The following is a 23,961-nucleotide window of genomic DNA, read 5'->3' as shown; positions in this document are numbered from 1 at the left end:
CTTTCCTCCCTAACAGCACCCCTCCCACCTCCATACCTTTCCACTGGCCACCCTTCTTTCCCTTCGCTCCCCTTCCCTCCCACTCCCCCACCCCACAAGGGTCTTCCCTCTTTACTTCCACCTCTTGGAATCTCTTGTTTTCAACACTCAAGTGCCCCCTTCTACATGAACCTTTTCCTGATCCCTCCTAGCTGCTAGTGTCCTCCCTCAAAAAACTATCTCATATTTAATTGGTATATATTCTGCTATACACTAACATTTGCATATGAGGTCTCCCCTTCAAGAATGAATGTAAGCTCCTTGAGGTCAGAGATTGTTACACTTTGTCTTTGTATCCCCAGCACTTAGTATAATGTTTGGCACATGGTATGCACTTCAAAAAATGCATTTGATTAACCATAGCACTATAAGTACTATACAGCCACTCCCAAAATCTTTTGGGAAAGACTTTTTAGAAAATGGTCACTCACAAAATTTTTCCAGCTGCCAAGTTTTTGCTCATATCATTTCTTCACCTACAATGTCCTTCTCCTCCCCATGCTTCCCTTTCTCCACCTAGTGACATTTTACCCATTCTTCAAGGTTCAATTTAAATACTACCTTTTAGGATCACAGGATTTAGAACTAGAAGGAAACTGAAGTCATGCAGTCCAAGCCCTTCTCCCTATTCCAATCCATCTTCCACACAGCTGCCAAAGTGATTTTCCTAAAACTCAGGTGTAATATTATCCCTCTCCTTCCCCCCCCCCACCCCGCCCAAATAATAAATTTCAAGGCTCCCTACAGCCTCTGGAATCAAACATAATCACCTCTGTTTGGCATCTAAAGCTCTTCCCAACCTGGCTTTCTCTTATCTTTCCCCCCTCCCTTGGCCTCTGTATTCCCACCATAATGGCTTATTTACTATTTGTAGACACATGATGCTCCAGGGCCCATCCCCCATGACTGGAAAGCACTCTCTCCTGACTTCTCTCCTTTTGGAATCTCATTTCCTTCAAAACTCAGTTCAGTTGCCCAGTTCTTCATGAAGTCTTTCCTTGGGTGCTCTCTTCCCAAACGACCTTTTATTCATTTGGTATAGCGCGACACATATCTGTATTAGACTCTAAGCTAACCAGAGCAATGACTGCTTCACTTTTTTTATATCCTCAGAGATAAGCAGAGTGCCTTGCACCCTTGGTGTTTACTGACTGAAGATAGATGTGGAAACTGAGGCCCCTCATATTAAGAGGCTCATAAAAGGTACACACACAGCACGTAGAAAAGTCATAGGTTTCAAAGTGAGTACTGCACCTTGGAAGCTTCCTCTGACCCTGTGCCTCCCAGCACTCGTCACAAAGAGCATGCTTCTTATTGCACGTATGTTATTTCATAGGTGCATGTTTATGATCACACAAACCTCCCTTACAGGCAGTAAACTCCGTAAGGGCAGGGACGGTATTTCCAATGGTTTTACTTCCTTAGTATCTAGCCTATGGCTCTATACCACCAGAACAGGATGTGTACTTCAGGTCTGCTGCTCTAACATGAGCTGGGAAATAAAATGACAACATCAAGGAAGCAATCTCCCAGTCCTGGGGCAGGTTAGCCAGGCTCTTTCACATCCTTTGCTTTGACAGGGATCCCAGCACCAACCCCAACAGCTGAATCACTTACACCAGAGCCAATTCCTGAGATTTATCTTGTACCAGGATGGAAAGTAGTGGATGCATCACTGACGTGTGCTTTTGTAGGCTTTTTACTTAGTCTAATGTACCCCTCCTTTCTCTCTTTTTTTAATCGTTTCCACTATCTAAAATCCCTGGTTTAATTCTACCAGAGAAAAAGTACAAAAGAGTATGACAGCTAGCAAAAGAAGGCAAAAGTGCCAATGTACAGGAAAGCCAGATAACAACGTCCGATGAGCAATCAGGAAGTATTTTTTTTAACCTTAGGGACTAAGGTATCTCCCCCAAACCTTCTTGTGGGAGAGGCCAAAAGTCATACAGACTTTCCATATAGATAAAAAGATAGGAGTCATGATGAAATTATATGGATCTAACTTCTTGGATTCACAGAACCACTTTCTCCAAAGAGTTCTCTCCATATAGTGCTTCTATTCTACTCCCCTGATTAAGCAAGACCTTATATAAACAGAAGGGTAAAGAAACGTACACGGCCTGAGAGACTCACTTCTGTCTTCTTTCTGCAGGTTTTTAACCCCCCAGACTAGGTTCTGCCTATTTCACAATTGGAGAAATGGAAGCAAAAGAAAAATTGTATCCCCATTGGCCAAAAGAAACCTACTGAAGTGTCACTTTCATGTCATCATAATCACAGAATCGGAGCCCTGACCTCAGAGGTCATCTGACTCAACTCTAGCCAACATAGGAGTCCTCTGCATAGTCTCAGATAGAGGCCAGAGAACTTACTTGAAAACCTCCAATCCAAGACCTCATGACGCAAGGCATTCCAACTTTGGTCAGTTCACATCGTTAAGAAGCTTTTCTCCAACTGAGAAATCTCTCTCACTTGTACCCACTGCTCCTCGTTATCATCTAGGACAAGCTGAACAAATCTACCCTTCAGATATCTGAGGACAGTAACCATGCGTCCCTGCAAGTCTTCTCTTTTCCTGGCTGACCAATCCAATAGTAGCTCCCAGTCGTTCTTTACATGGCATGTCCTCCTCCTTCCTCTAAATCAAGTCAGAGTTGGTCACAGGACACTGTCCTTGACCAACCAAAAGATGTCTCTAGTACATGACTGTTTATTTCCCCTCTGACATCAACACCTTCCTAGAACAAAATATGAAAACATTATCTTTTAGATAAACAGTACCATTAGATAAACAGTCTCATGCATAAGGATGAAGATATAAAAGGATTTCACAACTGGAAAGCTTCTTCAGAGTAAAAATAAGCAGCTACAAAATGTGATAAAACAGCTGCAAAACATCAAATTAAAGCTACAACCTTCTCTCTCTCTCTCTCTCTCTCTCTCTCTCTCTCTCTCTCTCTCTCTCTCTCTCTCTCTCTCTCTCTCTCTTTCTCTCGCTGATGGGCCAGCAGACTTAGAATTAAAACTTGACCATTCTCCACAGGTATAATGGGAACCATCAGCTGGTAACACACATCCCTGACATGCCAACCAGTCAAGGTTTGAAGGAACACAAAGTCTTTCCTCTTCTTATAAATTACACTTAGAAATAATTCTCCTAGAACAGAAGTTAGCTGTCAGAGTGAGAATGAAATCTGGAGCCAAAATGTTCTCCTACACAAACTCTCACAAGTTAAGACTATATTCAGAACAAGTCGTTCATTTGAGTGACTAATGTTGCCATAGACCTGAACACATTTTTTCCCTACTTTTGTGAATTCTGTAGCACTCTGTTTGGAATCACTGTGGTAAATGGCACTCGGTAATCACAAATCCTCAGAAATCCCAATGTAACTAACCTGGGTGATGGACTAATTTTAACCAACTAACCAGAGATTCAAATCATTTAAGTGAATTGTATAATCCAACTGGCCTTTTAATTTTTGTTAAAGCCAGCTCTGTCATTGGAAAAACAGCAGCAAATACTGGCAAACTTCAGCCCTGGAGTTGCCAACCAAAGACCATGGAAGCTGAGCAATTCTGTTTTGGCTAAATACGGCTCTCTGCTAATGTAAAAAGTCTGCCAAATATACAAGGGACAATCATAGTGCTAAGATGCTACAAAGATGAATCTCTTAGATCAGCATTTCCCAAACTGTTGTCCAAAGAACCCTTTGTTCCATGGGTACCTTCCAATGACAGTGATATTTTTCTCCTATAAAATTATGTATCAAAAATGATTATTATACATGACAATTTTTTGGTATGAAAATACTTATAAACTATAGATTTAGAGCTGGAAAAGACTTTAAAAGTCACTCAGTCCAACTTCTTCATTTTATAAATGAGGAAACTAAGGCTGGGAGAAGTGAATTGCTCCAGTCATAGAGCTAGCAGGTGTCTGAGGTAGGATTTGAACTCATGTCTTCTTGATTCCAAAATCCAGTGCTCTATCCACTGTGCCACCTAGCTGACTTAAATTCCTCATGTTACCTCAATTCCCCAACCCATCCACCAACCCTGTCCTGAGAGTATCATCTTCTGGGCTCTCCTACCAGCATGTGCAGGCTCCATCAATTATAAACACAAAAGAATGCTATACTTGGAGGAGATGGTGCTTTCTCTATCCATATCATAATTCCTCTCTCTCTACATAACAATTCCCCCTCATCCATGACAATCCTCAACACAGCTACCCAAACAATGAGTCATAGCTGACTATTTCAGGAACCCCTCCAGGGAATGAAAAACTTTCAACTGCTGCCAGCAGTAAATACCATTAGCAAGCCTATTCAAAACCAGCTCAAGTGCCATGACCAATCTTAGCAGCAATCTGTCTTTTTTTTTTTTTAAGAGCAAGAAGGAGATGTAGATTTGAGCCTGTAGAGGAAAAAAGAAAAAAAATCATTTCCAATCCTGGCTTCTCCATCTTTAGGGCTGGCCTAAAGCCCTAAAATTACTTAGCAAGCCTCAGAACCTAGGAACTGGAGAGTCATGCCACTCTTCCCTTCACTGTGCAACCAGGGTTCCCAGTGGTTCAAAGGCTCCATAGGACACTGCATGAAATATGCCAAGCCAAATTCAACCATAACCTTGAGAAAAATAAGACAAAAACCCAGAACCAGTGTCCAGTCCACCCCCAATCCTTCTCATTTGGGTTACATAGAAGCGGGACGGTGTATGGGAGGATAAGATACTAGAGGTGGCATCTGATAAGGGTTCAAATCTAGTTCCCACACTTACTGGTGTTGTGCGACCTTGGGCAAGCTACATCTCATTACACTTCATATTTTTTTTAACTCCCTCATAGCATTGTTGTGAAGAAAGCAATCTGAAAAGTTGCCAAGATCCCAGTCCCTGGAGCCACCGTGGCCTTTCCACTCCTCCAGTGATGGCCACAAAAGAGGCAGAAGAAAAGACAGATGCTAAAAAGGACAGTTTAATTATTAGTCAAGGGGTCACAAAAATTCTGCACTGCTCTGGAGCCAGAATACCTTAATTCAGATCCTGCCTCTGATATGTATTTATTCCTGAAGGGACCTTAGTGAGGTCACTAAGGCCCTGCATCCCAGCTCCATCATAAGTAAAAGGAGGAGGCTGAAGTAAATGGCAGGTGAATGGAACGTGCAACTCTGGATCTAGGATTCTGGCACTGTTCCTCAGTCTCCTAAATCATCTGGTTTCTAGACCTCTGTCACATTAAATTCTCCAGGGAGGGGTCACAGGGAAGTTTTCTTTTTTTCAATCCTTCTCCTGGGAATAAGATTGGTAAGCCACTGTCAGGAATATCTAAGAGATCTCAGAGAACTGAAGACGTACTGTAGGAGCAAATGTTCCAAGCTTCAAAAGAAAGGGGCAGTAGGAAGAGCCTACAAACTATAGGACGGTGAGCTTGACTTTGATTTCTGGAAAATTTCTACATTGGTAAAAGAAGTTTAGTGAGTATCTACCGAAGAAAAAGGAGCTTTCACAAGAGAGGAAGAACAGATTATGACTACAAACTTTATTTCCTTTATTGTCAGTTACTAGGCTGATAGATCAGAAAAGTGCCTAGATTTTAGTAAAACATTTAACAAAGTTCCTTGTTATTTATTCTTGCAGAAAAAAAGAAATTAAACAGAATAGTATAATTAGATGTATTCAGAATTGCTAGTTGAATGGCTAGACTCAGCCATCAATGATAGTTTGATGTCAACTTGATAAGACATGTCCAGTGATGTACCCAACAGCCATTCTTGGTCCTTTCATCAGTGACTTGGCAATCCACAAACAAACAACAGCAAAAACCCTCCAGGATGGGCCTTAGTCCCAGCTCTCTTCTACTTTTGCAATTACAGTGGCAAAGTGGTAGGAGAGGGGAAAGAGAATGCTAAGAATCACAGGTTGTCAGTTGTCTATGAACTTTGATTCGGCTGTTGGCAGTCTAAATGAAAGATCTCTGTCCAATGACTAACAATTAGACATAGTACTGAAAGAGTGCCAACATTTTAATCTGGATACTCTCTCTATAAATGAAACCAGAAAAAGGCATTTGACATTAGATTGAAGGATATCACATGGATACTCCTTGGAGATGCAAAGAGAAGAGTTGATGGGATTGGTTTTATTGGTCACCTCATCTTGCAATAATTGTCGGCGCTGCAAAAAAGACAACCATGAAAATAACAGCTGCTTCTGTGCCAACATCAGAAGCAAATAAAGAGGCAGAGGAATTCCATGAAGAATTTGATAAAAACCCTCCAAATTTTACACATACAGCAACCATGCAAAAGTAGGAAAAGGTTAGGACAGTAAGAAGTTTACTGACAAGCAAAGCTCTGGAAAAAAGGTGAGATCAGACATTTGTAGGACAAATGCCTTTACGTTATGAATTACTCTTCAAAAAACGAATTCCTAGGCACTGGATATAGTAAGTACCAAATAACATCATAAAAAAATAAAACCAGCAATATTTTAACATAAAGGAAAAAAGTGTATTAATATGGGAGTCATCTCTGAATCGCCTGTCTATGCAGAGACCACCAACTTGTCAGAGCAAAGGTCAGAATTAATAAACCGTAAGAAGAAAAAGATCCGGAACATAATTGAAACAACACAATTCTAAACTATTCAAACAAATGATTGATAAATAAAAATAGGAAAGAGGCCACAGAAATGACACAGCAATTATGATTATTCTGCATAGACACTGAAACTATGTAAGTCAATTGGCACAAGAAGACAGGCAGCAAAGTGTTTCAGTCAGCAAACACTTTACTCATTTGTCAAGGAGAGAAAGATGGCACCCAAAAGAAAAACCAGCTTACAATGTAAACTTATCAGTAAGATTTTACAAAGGATGATAAATGATTACAAGTAGTATTATCTCATAAAGGAGAGTAACAGCGGAAGTTAAGGGACAGCCACGGAAACTAGTGTCGAATTCAGATAGAAACAGATATCTCTCCCATATTGACTTTAAAACTACAGCTTATCAGTATCTATGTTTTATTGCACTTTCATTTATTTCGTTAAGCACTTTCCAATCACATTTTAATCTGGTACCAAAACTATTTCTGGTGCTAAGTCTGACACTCCCATTAGAGAATGCCAGATGAGTAAAACCCCTTTCCCAATGCAGGTTGTTACTGTCCCTGCAACTGTCCAAGGCAGAATTTGAACCCAGGCTTTCCTGGTTTTAAAGCTGATGATCTATGCCCCATGCCACACTCACTCTCTGTGACTGAGAAGGTAAAAGAGAGCACTGGCTGAATCTAAGATGAAGTTTAATGGGGTAAATGGGAAATCTTATACTTGGGTACAAAAAGTCAACTTCCTAAATGCAGAATGACAAAGATATGGGTAGATAGCAGTTTGTCGGAAAAGATGGCAGGGGGGGAGATAGTAGACTACAACAGAGTATTCTGATAGCCAGAAAAAGAACACAATTTTCAGCTGCATGAAAAAAGAATAATTTCCATGAAGCCCCACTGTATTCTGCCACTGTCAGACCAAATCTGAAATCTGTTTTGAGTTCTCAGTAACACAGTTTAGAAAGTTCATAGATAAGCAGAACATTCAGGAGACCAATGAGGATGGTGAAGGGCTTATACTTGCTACTTATGAGGAGCATCTGAAGGAACCGTGGGTGTTTGGCCTGAAGGAGAGAAGACTCAGGAGACAGCAATCAATCAACAAGCACTTATTTGTACATTTTATGGAGGCCCTCATACCAGGTACTGTAGTGAGGCCTGGAGATGTCACAAAGAATAAAAATCTCTACTGGCAATAAGTTGACATTTTCATAGGGAGATAACCAGTAGATATAAAAATAGAGGGCATGAATATAAAGCTAATAAATACACAGAGGCAGTAGTGACATAAAAGGTAATCTGGCAAGGATGGCACTCGCCCTGGGAGGACCAGGAAAGGTTGCACCTTTGGCAGAGGCCGTAAGTGAGGAAAATACAGAAGGCCAGTTTGAGGGACACTGGCTAGGTCCCAGAGTGGGAGTAATGTCTAGGAGGCTAGAAAAGGAAGCTGGGACCAGGTTGCATAGGGCTTTAGGAACTAAAAAGAGATGTTTAGTGGCTCAAAAGAAAACTACTTTGGTAGCATAATGGAGGATGGGCAAGAGACCAATTTAGGAGACTGTTGTAATAATCTAGGCAAGAGATGATGAGGGTCTGAACTGAGGTGGCAGCTGTGAGAGTAGAAAAGGGGCCAGAGGCAGACGCTGTGGGGGCAGAAACAGCAAGACTTAGCAACTGACTAGAGAGATGAGATGAGAGTAAGGCGTCCAGGATAATCCTAAAACATGTTGGGGCCTTTGACCGAAATATGGAAATTTGTAAGACAAGAGAGTTTCAAAGGAAAAATAACCAATTTAGTTTTAGATATGCTGAGTTCCAGACTAATAATAGTAATAACTAACATCTCTGTACCACTTTAAGGTTTGCAAAGTGCTCTGCAAGTGTTCATTCATTTTATTATCTCCATTTTACAGATGAGGAAACTGAGTCAGATAAAAGCTAAGTGACTTGCCCAAGGTCACAGAGCTAGTACGTGTGTGGGGTCACATTTGAAATCTGGTCTTCCTGGCTCCATACTCAGCATTCTGTGACCTACAGCAACATCTACCTGCCTCTGGGACGTCAAGCTCTGAATGTCCAGGAGGTAACTGGTGATGTGGTACTGAAGCTCTGGAGCAGGATGGATGTACAGACCTGGAAAATCATCTAAACAGAAGTCATAGTTCAAACCATGGGAGCTGATAGGGTTACCAGGACAGAGAGTAGAGAAGGGGAAGAGAAGGCAACACAGAATAGAATTTTGGGGAACACCAGTGGTTAGGAGTTGAAATTTAGATGAAGAGCCAGCAAAGGAGACTGGGAAAGAGCAGTTATTCTGGAGGCAAACCAAAAGAAGAATGCTATAAAAACCCAAAGGGCCAGCTATGTGACACAGTGGATAGAGTACCAGGCCTGGACTCTTTCTGAGTTCAAATCTGACCTGAGCCACTTACTAGTTGTATGGCCCTAGGCAAGTTACTTAGCCCTGCTTGCCTTAGTTTCCTCATCAATAAAATGAGCTGGAGAAGGAAATGGCAAAACACTCCAGTATCTTTGCCAAGAAAACCCCCAATGGGGTCACAGAGAGTAATAAAGGGCATGGGGGGAAGGGGGGAGGGGAGGGGAAGAGGAGAAGGGAAGAAGTTCAGACAACTAGATCACTACTGAAAACGACTCAACAAAACCCAAAGTGCAGGACACATCCAGAAGGAGAAAGTCAACAAGACCAAAAGTAGCAGAGGTCAGGGAACACGAGGACTGAGGAAAAACCATCAGATGAGTCAACTAAGAAATCACTGGTGACTTTGGAGACAGCAGCTGAGTGATACAACCAAGAACCAAAAGAGTGAGTGAGAAGTGAAGAAAGCCAGTATAAACAACTTTTCCAAGGAGTTTGGCTGAGAAAGGGAACAGATATACAACAACAGCTGGAGCAGATATTAGGATCTATGGAAGATTTTTAGAGACAAGACCTTAGCGCTCTGAAGGCCATAGAGAAAGAACCAGTTGACAGGGACCTATGAGAACTGTGTTCATGTATTTCACAGGGACTTTTATGTAGAAAAGGGGGCAGAACAAGGAGCACTGAACAGAAGTCATAAAGAAGCAAATTTAGGATGGACGCCAGGAATAACTTCGGAGGCACCAGAGCCACAGGAAAGAGCTCCCTCCTTGGAGGGCTTCAAGCAAAAGCTTCCTGACCACTTACTGGCTGTGCTGAAAAGGTTACACAGCGACAGAAGCCCCTTCCCAACTCTCAAATTCCGTGACATAATCTGATTATCACACAAGGAGAAATGATTTAAAAAAAACCAAAACTCTTTATAAAAAATTTCAATCATTTGAAGTGTTTGCCAACTACATGCAACAGATCTGGTTCCAGATTTCTCTTCTACTTTTCAGAGAAGTTCCCTCCCCATCTCTAACTTATAGAATTCAGGTGTTTCTGAAGAACAGAAGGCCAGGGAGAACTGGGGAATTCTAAAAGCATTATGGCAGTATCCTATTTCAAGGAAAGCTATAAGAGGTGGAAAATGTTTTGTGATTCACATAACTGCCATCTAATTGATCTGGTTCATAAGTAGTTTTCTTTGAGTTTGGGTTGTTTTTTTCAATTGGAACAGGGCCACACCTGTTCCCTAATTCACATGCTGGCATGCTACATTATTTTTAGCATGATTAGCTACCAAGGTAAAGGTATGGTCATAATAATAGCTTGCCTTTATATGCAATCCAAGATTAAGAGCTACAAAGGACCTTAGAGGTCACCCAGCCCGCAGCCTGGAGGCCACATGTGGCCTTCTAGGTCCTTGGGTGTGGTCTTTTGACTGAGTCCAAGTTTTTATTAAGGGGATTTGTTCAGTGAAGTTTAGATTCAGTTAAAGGACCACACTTGAGGACCTAGAGGGCTACAAGTGGCCTTGAGGCCAGAGGTTCTTCATCCCTGTTTAGCCCAATTCCCCTTATTTAAAAGAGGTAACTAGGTGGTGCAGTGGCAGGGTACAGTACCAGGCCTGGAAGACCAAAATTTAAATTTGACCTCAGACAATTGCTAACTGTGTGTCCCTGGGCAAGTCACTCAGATCTCTATTTCCCTCAGTTTCCTCAATTGTAAAATAAGGATAATAGCAGCACCTACCTCTCAGGGTAGTTGTGTTCCTTCCTCTTTCCTGCCCTTTCAAGATAAGGAAACCAAGGCCCAGAGAGATTAAGTGACTTACCCAACGTCACACAGTTGGTAAAGAGCAGAACAAGGATTTCAACTCTGCCTCCAAAATCAGGGGACTCTAGGGTTTCATGACACTCCATCCCTCTCGGACTTCTCCTTCTCAGTCTCCTTTGCTGCATCTCCATCCACGTCATCCCCACTAACAAGGCTCTGTCCACGTCCCCTGCTATTCTCCCTCCTCTGTCCAGTATTACTTGGGAACTCGTTAGTTCCCATAGACAACGGATGATCTCAGATCTGCTTACTCAGACTTAACCTCTCTCCTGACCTCCATCTGAACACTACAGTTGCCTAGTAGACATCTAAAAGTGGGTGATCCACAGACATTTTAAATTCATCATGTCCAAAACTGAACTCATTATCTTTTCCCCTAAAATCTTCCCCGTTCTGAAATTCCCTATTACCGCCAAGGGCACTACAATCTTCCCGTTCCCCCAGGCTCAACATGAAGTTCATCAGCTCCTCACTCTCACCCCGCCCCACAGCCAATCTATTGATTATACCTTCAAAACGTGTCTTCTTTCTGCTCTTCCCCTCTCTGACACTGTCACCTCCCTGGGCCAGACTCTCATCTTCTCACACCCAGACCTGATATAGACTCTTGGTTGGTCTCTTAGCTTCAAGTCTCTCCCCTGGTCTATTCAGCTGCAACCCCATCCTCCTACAGCACAGGTCTGACCAGTCAAAACCCCGCCCTGGCCCTCCAATTCAATAAACTCCAACGGCTTTGTAACACCTTCAGATTCAAACAGAAAACTCTTCCACCCTAACCTCCTCCTACCCTTCCAGTATTCTTACACCTTACTTCTCTTTACGATAGTGACATCCTCCTCCTTGCTGTTTCTTTCACTCCATCTGCAGAATCTGATTATTTTCGATGGCTGGTTACCCTCATCTCTGCCTCCTGGCTTCCTTCAAGTCCCAGGCAAAATCCCACCTTCTCCGAGAAGCCTTTCCTGGATCCGCCTTAGTGCTATTAACTCTAATTTACTTTGTTTAGAACTTGTCTGTACATAGTGGTTTGGCTGCTGTCTCCCCATCAGACTTGGGCTCCATAAGAGCAGGGACTATTTGCTTTGTTTCTCTCTTTCTGTATCCCCAGTGTTGAGGATCTGGCACATGGCAGGTGTTCTATCATACCAGGTAACATGGTGCTCTCTGTGAAACTAGCAATACAAGGATGATGATGTCCATCTTCCAGATAAGCAAACTGAGACTGAGCCAAGGCGGGTGTCTCATCTAGAGTCACCCAGCCAGGAAGGAGAGGAGCTGGATCAGAACCTGAGAGTGTGGTGTTCTTGTCACTATGTTATATGACCACCAATAAGAGGAAATGCTTGAGACAGAAAGAACTGTCTCTTAAAAAAAGCCTGAGACTGCTATAAGTTACACAGATGTTGATCCCAAGCCCCTTTTCCATGTATATTTCTTTCCTACACATAAGCAACTGTCCCCCAGAGGTTATTCTACTGTTTCAAAGGTCACACAGCCTAGCCAGAGCCAGAGAGAGGTCAGCAGATGGCAGGAGACAGGCTCTCCTGCCTCCAGAAGACCCTGGCACATTGAACAGAAGCAGTAAGAAGCTGCCTGCTGCCTTCATGGCCAGACATAAGGGGACCTGGGGCAGCTTGAGGCCAGACTCAGGCATGGAAATCCTTAGCTGCCCAATGTTCCCTTTCGCTGGTAAAGAAAAAGTAACGAAATGCTAAGCCCTAGAGCCAACAGTCAATTGGCTGTGACACGAAGAGGTCAGGAAGGAAAGAGATCACGCAGGGAGAGCTGCAGTGGAGGGACAATGAGAGCTGCAGCGGAGGGACTGCTTCATCTGTATAGTGCCTTACAATCACCAACTGCTTTATATCCACTATCCACCTGAGCCTCACACTAAGGCAGACAGAACCACCCTTGCTATCTCCTTTTTACAGACAAAGAAAATTGAGGCTCAGAGAGGCTCACTGTGCACTAGAGGCTCTGGAAGTATATCCCATACACAGGGATATACAACCAATGAGTGAAAGCACCAAACCTGAACTGAGAACTCCTGAGTCTAAAACCAGGGTCTTTTTCCATGAGACCAGGTTGCTAAGGACCCCTACATAGTAATTACAATATTAACACATGAAAATTGAGATGGAGACAGACATCCTATCCACTCAGCAAATCCCTTCTTTGGGAGGCAAATCCTTCAAGCACCAAGTCTCCCATGCCCCAAATAAAATGTTTTACTACTGACCAACAGTAGGCCTTAATGATCCTGGCTCCTCTAAAAAATTCATAGTCAGAACGTGCTTTGGACAGATAGCCTGGAAGCCCTAAGGATAGGAGGTAACTCTTGGAGTTCAACTTCAGAGATAACTTGGTGAAGAGCCAAAAAGAAAAAAAAAAGTTGGAAAAAAAGATTTCTGAATGATTTGCCTCACAAGGCCCAGGATGCCATGTGCTGTTACCACTCCTAAAAAGCATGGATTTCTATTCTCCCAAAAAATGGGGACAGAATGTGTTAAGGATTACAGTTGATTAGGGCAAGATATCAATGAAGCCTGGAGGTAGCAACAAGGCACAGCATTCCTCAAGGACGTTCAAAGTAGAACACCAACCACTTCACATTAGCCTCACTATAACCTTGTGGGTCAAGGTCTGCAGGGATTATCCCCATTTTATAGACAAAGACTCATTACTATGATCCTATCACCAGACCAAAGCCTTCCTGACTCCACTTCTAGCGCTTCCTCTCCTAGGTTATGTGGCTTTCCAATATTACTAAGACTTCTTACCAGGACAGAGGGGTAGATCCTGTGTCGTTTCAGTGTACCCTGTGTCGTTTCAGTGTAAAGTCATAAGATAGCCCTTAACCTTGTCATTTCTTAGCCCCGGCCACCCCAAGCCTTTTGCCATCCATCTTTCTGCCCACAGGCTCTATCAGGGCCTCCACATCCTTGACGATCCTCTAGCCCTTTTCTCTCTGAGCTGCCACCCCATGTCATTCAGAAGAAGGACCAAGAACGTGACCAGAGAAAATATTTTTCCATGCTGTGTCCTACTACTTGAGATTATTTTAGGTCTGGATTCATTTCTTTAAGGACCTGGATCTACAGAGACATTAATGTGTTTCTTTATGGAACTCACCAGATGGCCATGAAGCGTATATAACAACCTGCCTTCCATCAAGTCTAGAATCTTCAGTGTTGAGTCACTGGAAGCTGTGATCAGGTAGTTTCCAGATGGGTGAAAGGATAGGGCATTTACCACGGCACTGTGCACTAGGAAGAAGAAAATCCAAGTTAAAATCCTCCCTCTGAGGATGAGAGGACAAGGTACCCCCAGAAGGGATGGGCCATACAACTGGAAAGATCAGTTCAGGGCAGGCTGAGAAGGGCCTTGAATGCCAAACTGGGGAGTTCAGTCTGGATCCTATAGACAAGGAGTAGTCACTGAAGCAGAGGAATGAGGAAACATAAAGAAGACAGTGGTATACAAGAAGTGTTAGATGGATTAGAGAGAGAGTATGAATGCAGGGAAATGGATTATAAGGTAATCGCAAACATTCAGGTATGAGTGAATAAAGATCCAGACCAGGGGCAAAAGAAAAGATGGGACAAATACAGGAGACACTTCAAAGGTTGATGCAACAGGACTTGACGGGTGATTAAATAAGCAGGGAAGGGAGATTTTAGAGACAAAAAGAACTCCTTTAACTGCACTATCATGATGTTATCAATCATCATAGCATAGTTTGAGATGGCAAAAATATTGAGAATTCTGCAGAGTCAAATGTATGCACTTTATACTGTAACTTCAGGTGGAAATGAGTATAAAACAGGGCAGCCTGTATGTATAGACATGACACTCGACCATTAGAAAGAAACCCGAATTTAAGTTGTATGGCCAGAAGCAGGGATAAGGTGTGCTGAAGCGTCCACTTTGGCCCCTGCCTCCCATGTGACCAAGATGGTGGCTGCTGGGTCTAGGACAGGCCAAAAGGAGATCACGTGCACAGTCTGTAAGGGCCTCACGGGGTCTCTGCTTCAACCAACTGGAAAAAAGCAAAATGAACTGTGAAGTGTCTAAAGAGGCTTTCACCATCATCTAATTCTAACATTAGAAGGTCAGTAGATATTTTAGATAACTGTGATTAAATTTCCATGAAAATGTCAACTAGAAACCAAAACACGATAATGCTCTTTTACCTAATGAGGCTCGTGACCACTGTTGTGATGGTGGAAATCAAAGGACAAGCTTGGAGGGAAGCACTGGCGGCAGCTGAGGGACTTTCTGAGCCTGTCTCCAAGTCCATGCTATAGAGACCACTATAACCCTGTGTAACGAAAACCCCACAGAAAGACCTTTCCTTGTATTCACAAACACATCCAGACACAAAACTGCTCTTTTTAAAGCCAAAGTCACACTAAAAACAGCTGTCTGAACACTCTCTAAGCCAATTCACTGAAGTTTAAGTGTTGTAACTGAGCGTGCTCAGTGGTGAGAACATTTAGTACTTTACATAACGGGTTATTTATACCTTTAAAATCCACACCGAGCACTACGAACACTAGGAGTCGTGCCTGGAGGTAAGCCGAACATTTGCCACAGCCAGCTGTAAGTCACGGGTAACAAAGGGACGGGCCTCCGAAAAACTGCCTGATCTTCAAAGCACCCAAAGTTAAATGACAACTAGAGCTAGTCAATGGAACTCAGCAAGGGGAGTACAGTGAAAGTGGAAGAACACACGAGTTCAGACGCAGAAAACCTGGTCCAAATTCTGGTCCTACCAGTGACTCAGCATCAGCAGGAGAATGTCACTTTCTTTCCCAACCTCCAACTTCCTCATCTTCATCTGCACCATGAGGGGGTAGCTATAGATTGCTTTCCCAAACTAATCTGACCAGACTTTAGAACATACAGAATCCAGAAATTCTCATCTGGAAAGCTGGTAATACACCAAAAATAGAGGAAGGCTCAGAAAATTGGGGAACAAAATAAAGACAATGGGGGGGGACACAATGTGAAGGGAAATGGTTGTATGTGCTGAAACTGACAGGGACCTGTATGTAAAGTAAGAAGTGAGACATTAGAGGGCATGTATCAGACCTGGGCTGTGGTGGGGAAGAGAGCACCCTTATGGCACGCACGCAGAGAGCCGCTTTGGTGCGGGATGGTACAGGCTAAGTGTCAAGCACTGGGTAATGTTAGAGAATATCTACACAATATAGAAGCCAGTGTGTGTCAGACACGAACAGTACAAGGAGAACCCATGCCCCACGTGAGAAACAAAAGTTGTTTGGTAGAAGGGGAGGACAAAGATGGGACATAATGGGATGGATTGGCCCCTGAGTCTCTCACGTAGTATGAGAAGGAATAGTAGAAGACAACGGTTTATGCGGGAAGGGGACTCAGTGGTGGAAATGGGGAGGGCAGAGTAGACTGAGTGGAGTCACAGCGTAAGGTGACTGGGGCCTGAGCGATGGCCTGCACAGAGAGCATCACTTTCACACTCAAAGCAGAATGAGGAGATCCTCACTTCACCGGTTCCTCCACACAAACTCAGCACTTGTACAGTGCTAACTCTCCAGCTCACATGAGTTTTATTTGGTTCCTTAGTGGTCCATGCTCTTCCTAGCACTACAGTTCCCTCAGAGCACCTACCTATTCACATGTGGCAGAAGAGCAGGGTTCTGGCTCAGTTTGGAATGCTTTTCTAAGGAGAAATTTCATAGCACATGGTACCTATGGTTCCTCCCTGGGCAAGAACTCAGAAATTCCTTTATCCAATGATGATCTCCTATTTGGGGCAGACTTTTCTTCAACCTAGGCGTCATCCTCAACTGACCGTCCAGTCCCTCCTTCCTGGTGGCCTTTCCCAGGCCATCACCTCTTCTCTGACCACTGACCCAGACACTTCAGTGACTTCAACATCATCTTCTCCTCTACTCTCCAGTCCTTTGAGCCTTTTAATTCCATCGCTGCTCACATGTTGCCCAGCTCCAACCTCGAATTACTTCTACCACCTGCTTCCTCCAGAAGAGAAGAAATGGAGCCAGAAGTCATGTAACCATGCTTACTAGGTCTATAACACTGATCGATGCAGCAAGACAGTTCTTTTACTCATCCCTCTTACCATAGAGGCTGTTCTAAATCTCCCCTTCTCTCCCAAGCTTCCTATAGCACGCTCACAACCCTGCCTGAGGACCACACCTCACACTTCACTGAATAAAAATGAAGGTTATTCTCACTACAATCTTCCTCTTCATCTCACAACCCTTTGACATATCCCCAATTATTTCCACCTTTACTCCAAGTTCTTATGAAGTGACCATTTTTGTCAGTCAATAACTATTTATTAAGCACCTACTGTGTTAGGTACTGTGCTAAGCACCAAGGATACAAAGAAAGGTGAAAACAAAACAGTCTCTCAAGAAGCTCATAGTCTGACAGGAGAAAGAACACATCAACAACTGTGCACCAACAAATTTTACACAGAATAAATTGGAGGTCATCAAAAAAGGAAAGACACTAGCGTTAAGGGGGAACCAGGAAACGCTTCCTGTGGAAGGTGGAATTTTAGCTGGGACTCGAAAGAAGTCAAGGAAGCCAAGAGATACAGATGAGTAGGAAATACATTCCAGATGCAAAGGACAGCCAGCAAGTGAAAAGGCCCAAATCTGAAGATGGAGTATCTTGTGAGACAACTGTGTGTGTTCGTCCTTCGTTGCCATCAGAGAAAGGATGACATGACTTGCATTTGACTTTGTTTTTGAGTGAGGGACGCTGCACAGGTCACCAGAGCCATCTGAATCCAGTGGCCAGATATTCATCAGGATGGCTGGAGATGACCCAGGATGGGGCAATTGGGATTAAGTGATTTGCCCAAGGTCACACAGCTAGTGAATGTCAAGTGTCTGAAGTGAGATTTGAACTCAGGTCCTCCTGACTCCTGCACTGGTGCTCTATCCACTGCACCACCTAGTTAACCTTGTGAGACAAACAGCAAGGAAGATGACGTCCCTGGTTTGAACAGTATGCTGGGGTGGGTAAGACACAAGAAGACTGGAAAGCTAGCACAGGTGGGAGAAGACAACGACTTGGCCCAGGGAGGTGGCCATGTCAGCAGAGAAGGGGGCAAATCAACGGAAGTCTCTCACCCCACCTCTCCAGTCAGCTGCCAAATCTTGTCTGATCTAGCCCACAACTTCTTCCATATCAAATTCTTTGTTTCCACTCATACCGCTACCTTACCAGTTTAGTCCAGGTGCACTGGCCTACTGGCCACTTCTCTCCCATGAGGATTCCCTCCCCCATCTCCAGCTTCTGCCCTGGCTGCTGCCTACACCTACACTGCACTGCCTCTTGAAATTCCTAGTTTTTGTCAAACTCTTTTCAAGCACCACCTTCCACATGAAGCCTGATCTTCCCCACTCTTAGTGCCCACCCCCTCCACAACCTCATACCGTGTGTATGTGTATGTGTGTGTTGATATATGCGTGTGTTTACTCCCTTACTAGAACATAAGCTCCACAAGGACAGGAACTGTCCTATCTTTGTCTTTTTATCTCCAGGGCTTAGTATGGCATCCAACACAGCAGGCACTTAATAAATACGTGGACGATTACATGAAAACCTGAAAGAGGGGGGGACATCTCTCTCCACTTGGTATCACCCTTTCTTCAGAAAATCCAATGTATAAAAGTTGCTTCAGTCAAACCAGGGGAGTAAGAACAAGACACAGGTATCATCTACATTGTGAACAGTAGCTGGTATATCCCACCACCACAGCATGCAACAGAAAAGGTGCCTGGGGACAAAAAGAGAAGGAGCCAGGATGGAGTGGAGCTACTTTAACATAAGGCTCTATCCAGGGCAAGGTATGAAGAGTCTGCAAGCAAAGAACCCTTGGGGAAACCTGTAGCTCTAGGGATAACCACAAGTGAGGAATTCAAGGTAGCCTAGAAAAAATAAGACAGAGCAGCTAGAGCCAATGAAGAGGAGGGAGTAGGCAGGGAACCAGCTCCTGACCCAAACCCTCTGTAACCGTGAGCCTGGGAACTGCCCTGGGAGCTTTATTCAGCCACAGCAGAGGGTACGACCATTTCAGCAACAAAGGCAAGAAGACAACCGCAGTTTGAACTGTACGAGGTAAAACGAGCTGCCCCAAACAAGCTCCTCTGATCTCACCCCAATGACATGGAGTAATAACCGGGCTGGATCCTACAAAGAAACTAAAACTGATTTCAAAAACACTAGTCAAAACTTGGGACTGGTATGCAAAGTAAAGTGCAAAAGTTTGCATTCCCCAAGTGACAGTTCAGTGTATAAATGAATATACCAAATTTTACTTCTGAGCAGTTAAAAACAGAAGGCAAACTTCCTCAGGGTAGCCTAAGGTTGGAAAGAAACCTGGGCCTGAAGTTGGGATGTATGGGTTTGAATCCTGCCTAACACACGCTGTCTGTGTGACCACAGGCTGTGCAGAGCTGTCCCACTGCAGTTATGTGTCTAGGCCTCATCTCCAAGGCCTTGCACAGCAGGAGTGTGCTTTGAATGGTTCTGATCAGCCAGTCAGCCTAAAAGAGGCATGCTAGCTGGCCCTATCTCCTCTCACTTCAGCGCTCTGTTCTTAAGAGGGCTACGTGACATGAGGTGCTGTGAGCACAGACAGACTTGGGGATGGCTACAATGGGGGCAGCTTGGGGAGATGCCCGCCTGGCCAATGCAGCTCTTGTGGGCAGAATAGAATCTTTGTGGGCTGAGTGATTTGGGAAAACAATCTGCAAAGCTGCCGTAGGTGTTGGAGAAATGTTCTCAGAGAACCTCCACCACAGTAATAACGGGCTCTGCACTGCCAGGGAAGAAGGAGGCAGAGGCAACGAAGTACCTTATGGCACCAGTTTACTCAGGCATCACAGGTACTTTTCTGACTGGCCAACCTCCTTTTCATGACATTTGACTGAAGTTAGTAAAAACTGACTGCATTTATATTAGGTTTTCGATTCATAAAACAAAGGTACTTCAGTTCTAAGGATGAAGGCTAGCTTGAGGAACTTCTCTTTTCAGACAGCACATAAACACCCTTTTTAAGAAAGGGAAAAAATAGATGTGTGAGTAGGCTAACTCAGCGAGAATTGTCTTCTGGGAGCTGGACTTTCAGCTTAAAATTAACTTTTTCCCACTCAGTGCTGGGTTGTAAAAGGACACAAACATGCCCTGTGGGTTTCTGTCATCACGGGAAGGAAATCTGAAAACAGGAATGTGAGCCTTATCTGAGGAAGCGGTAAGACTCAGAGAACAAACAGGAAACTCAGGAGCTTTCAGTTCTAGCTCCAGGGCTGGGGGACCCTAGACAAATCCTTTATCCCAGCTCTCTATCCATGGCTTAATCAAAAAGGGGAATACCAAGATTACCTACTTTATAGTCTAAGGGCACATGACAACAAATTAATGATAAATATCCTTAGAGACTTGGAAACTAAAAGTATACTACAGATCTTAGGGATCATCTATTCATTTTAGGTAGGGGAAAATAAGTCATCCCAGAAGAGAGAACTGATTTGCCCAAGGTCTCACAGCCAGCTGCAAATTGCTAAAACATTACTGAAACAGAGCCTTAGCATGACTTCAAGCCCTAGAACGCTGCAGCATTTAGCCTTCTCCTTAGTCCTCACTGCAGCTCAAACACGGCTGGGGCTCCCACTCAGGGCTCTGCGTCGCCTCTCCAAGCACTCTGCAGGTTCTAGCTAATGTCCCTGGCATTCCTGGAAAGACACTGCTATGGTTGTTTCAGAAATGAACAGGGAGAGAGGGCAGCGAGGTGCTGCAGTGTACAGAGCACCAGCCCTGGAGTTACGAGGACCTGAGTTCAAATCCAGCCAATTATTATACCATATGTGTATTATACCATATGTGTATGTACACACACACACACACACACACATGCTATAAAAGATGTAAAAGTTATAATTACATGTTGTGTGACTTTGGACAAGTCACAACTTCAATTGCCTCAAAAAAAAAAAAAAAAGAACAGGGACACTGAGAAGACCTCAGGTTCTTCTCTTTGATTCTTATGTCGGAATGAAATTCCAAGGGGGAAAACCACTTTTTAACGCCTAAGCTTAAAAGAAAGACAAGTCACTTAATTTTTCAGAGACTTGGTGCCTCTTCCCTTCTTCAGAATGGTGGTATGGATAACTGAGTACCTCCCTCACTACCTGCACTTTGCAGACTTTAAAGAACACTGTGTCAGTTATTTTTATTATTATAACTTGGAGGGGGCAAGCACTATCTTCATGAACATGTTAATTTTCCTGCTGCCCTACTAGATACAAAGACACATTAAGCCAGAATCTCCAGATAGTGCTATAAATTGACATTCCTGGCCCTCAAGCAAAAATTTCCACAAGGAATCCCTGGGACTTTGCTCATTACAAAGCACCAAGCCCAGAGAAGTCAAGAACTCTTGAAGAAGCTGTGCCTCCTTAGAGCTGTTGGGGCTGATTCTCAAAATGAGGTTGTCCTGCTTTCAGAGTGGCAACATGCTGCCCCCTCATGGAAACACTTCCATGCACGAAAAGCACACTGGTTCTCCTGGAGCAGAGATCCATCACCACGGCCATGTAGTGCCCCACTCCTACTCTGAGTTACCTCAAGAAATGCCATGATATCCACAACACAAAATTATTATTCACCTCATTTTTTTAAAAGTGAGAGTAGCACTTTGTTGGTTTAAAGTTGCAAAAATCGTTCATTTAAAAAACCCCTCAATGTCTGATGTGAAATGACACTGTAACTGAGCTGCCACATCTGGAACGCCGGCTCTGGCTGCTCTCCCTACTCTGCTGAAACTGCTCTGAAATCCCCCAAATCCAAAGGCTTTCTCTCAAACCTAACGCTGTCGTTCTTTGCAACGTTTGAAATACTGAGCATCTCCTCCTCCTAACTACTCCCTCATAGATGTCCTACCTCCCTTACTCTTCCTTCTGTCTCCTTCCTGGGCTCTTCCTCTTCAACCTCCAACCTCCCAAAGGTCTGTCCTTGGCCCTCTTCTCTTTACTCTCCTTCCCTTGACAATCTCATCACACATTCTCATGGTTTTCATTCCCAAATCTTTCTCTCCAACACCAACCGTCTCCCTCCCTTTACCTTTAGTACTACATTTCCAATTAGGGGCAGCTAGGTGGTGCAGTGGATAGAGCACCAGTGCAGGGGGCAGGAGGACCTGAGTTCAAATCTCACTTCAGACACTTGACACTCACTAGCTGTGTGACCTTGGGCAAGTCACAATCCCAACTGCCTCATCCTGGGTCATCGCCAGTCATCCTGATGAATATCTGGTCACTGGATTCAGATGGCTCTGGAGGAAAAGTGAGGCTGGTGACCTGCACAGCCCTCCCTCACTCAAAAACAAAGTCAAGTGCAAGTCACGTCATCATTTCTCTGCTGGCATGGTCTTCTTCAGCAACGAAGGACGAACACATTTCCAACTGTCTGATGGCCATCTCCACCTGGAGGTTCCATTAACACCTCCAACTCAGAATGTCCAAAACAGAAATAACCTTTCCTAAAAGTGCCTCTGCCCGCACTTCTCCAGTTCTGCTGATAGTTCTACCAGTCATTCGAAGGATCAAACCTCAGAATCATCTCTGAGTGACAAAGAGCTGGACCCAGACTCCACCCCTTCGCCACAGTGAGCTTCCGTTACCTCCTCAGTAAAAGAGGGCTAAAACCACATGGAGTACATATGTCACAGGTTTACTATGAAGATCAAATGAAATAATGTAAATCCCTTTAAGACTTTAAAGTACTACACGAATATGGGTGATTTCGGCAATTCTTCTTCTTTCTTCAACTGTGACAGGCAATCATTTGCCTCAAATAACTGACGAGCACTTGTTAGGCCCTTACTGTAAACCACGTGTTCCACTAGGCATTGTGACATATATAAGTATACACAGAATACATATTTTAAAAAAACACAAAGCAGTTAAATACAAGGGACTCTGAAAAGAAGCGCATCGACAGGTGGGGAGATAGGGAAGCTTCATATCTGATTGTGTCGTGAAACCCAAGAGGGATTCTGGGAGGGGAAGTGAGAAGATAATACATTCCAAGGATGGGCAAAAGCCAGTGCGAACACAGTGAGACAGAGCATGAAATGGCATGTTTGAGGGACAAAAAGTAGGCCAGTATAGCTGGACAGCAGAGCGTACAACGAGATTGGAAAATAGGTTGGAACCAAAGGTTGGAAAGACTGAAGACGAAACAGGAGTTCACTTCTTCTCCCATAGGAAACACGAAACCACTGAGGTTTATTATAACGAAAGGGAATGACATGGTCAGATCTGAGCTTAAAGTTAATCAGTTCAGCAGCAGTGTGGGCAACGACCTGGAGTGGGGAGAGACTTGAGGCAGGGAAGGTCAATTAGGAGGCTATTGCAATAATCTAGCTGAGAGGTGGTAATGAGCCTAAACTAAAGTGATGGTTGTGTGAGTAAAGAGATAAAATTCAAAAGATGCTGCAAAGGTAGAAATAAGACTTGGCAAATGAATGGATACGTACATTGTGAGAAATGAGAAATCCAGGTTAGCATCAAGGTTCTGAATCTGAGATACCAGAAAAATGGTATCATTTCAAAACATATACAGAAGTTTAGAAGAGGGCAGCACTTGGCAGGGGGGAGATGGTGCGGGGACAAGTAATGATGTGAGAATGGGAGCTTAGGGAGACATGGAAGCTGGATACAGAGATCTGTGCAGACATGATCATTAAACCTATGTGACCTGAAGAAGTCACTCAAAGAGAGAGAAGAAGAGAAAAGAGAAGGGGAGAGGAGAGCACAGGACAAAGACTTGGGAAACCACCCCAGTTTAGGGATATAACAATTCATCCTCTCTTTCCCATTCTCATCACCCCAGTTCAAGCACTGACTACCTCTTTCCTAGATGGCTGGACTCCACTTGTAAAGATCTCCTAAGTGGTCTCCCTGCCTCCAGGGTCTTTCCACTTCTAATGCATCCTTCACACCAAATACTCACACCATGTTTTGAATAATCCCTTCTGAACAAGTCACTTTCTTGCTCAAAAGTTTAGGGATTCCTCAATGTCTCCAAATA

At 43.8% G+C, this 23,961-nt stretch overlaps 1 protein-coding gene across 5 annotated transcripts in view; it reads right to left on the bottom strand.

The window, feature by feature from the left end:
- The window catches only part of POC1A (POC1 centriolar protein A), a 180,428-nt gene that overhangs the window by 133,088 nt on the left and 23,379 nt on the right, over positions 1–23,961 (bottom strand). For all 5 annotated transcript variants that reach the window (XM_072650258.1, XM_072650261.1, XM_072650257.1 and 2 more), the window contains exon 7: positions 13,984–14,117. In XM_072650258.1, the coding sequence (XP_072506359.1) occupies positions 13,984–14,117 (134 nt within the window). The remainder of the gene's footprint in view (positions 1–13,983; positions 14,118–23,961) is intronic.

Source organism: Notamacropus eugenii, chromosome 1 (assembly GCF_028372415.1).
Source record: "Notamacropus eugenii isolate mMacEug1 chromosome 1, mMacEug1.pri_v2, whole genome shotgun sequence".
Classification (NCBI taxonomy): domain Eukaryota; kingdom Metazoa; phylum Chordata; class Mammalia; order Diprotodontia; family Macropodidae; genus Notamacropus; species Notamacropus eugenii.
Note: the sequence above shows the minus strand (reverse complement) of the source record. Positions and strands in the feature narration are given on the sequence as shown.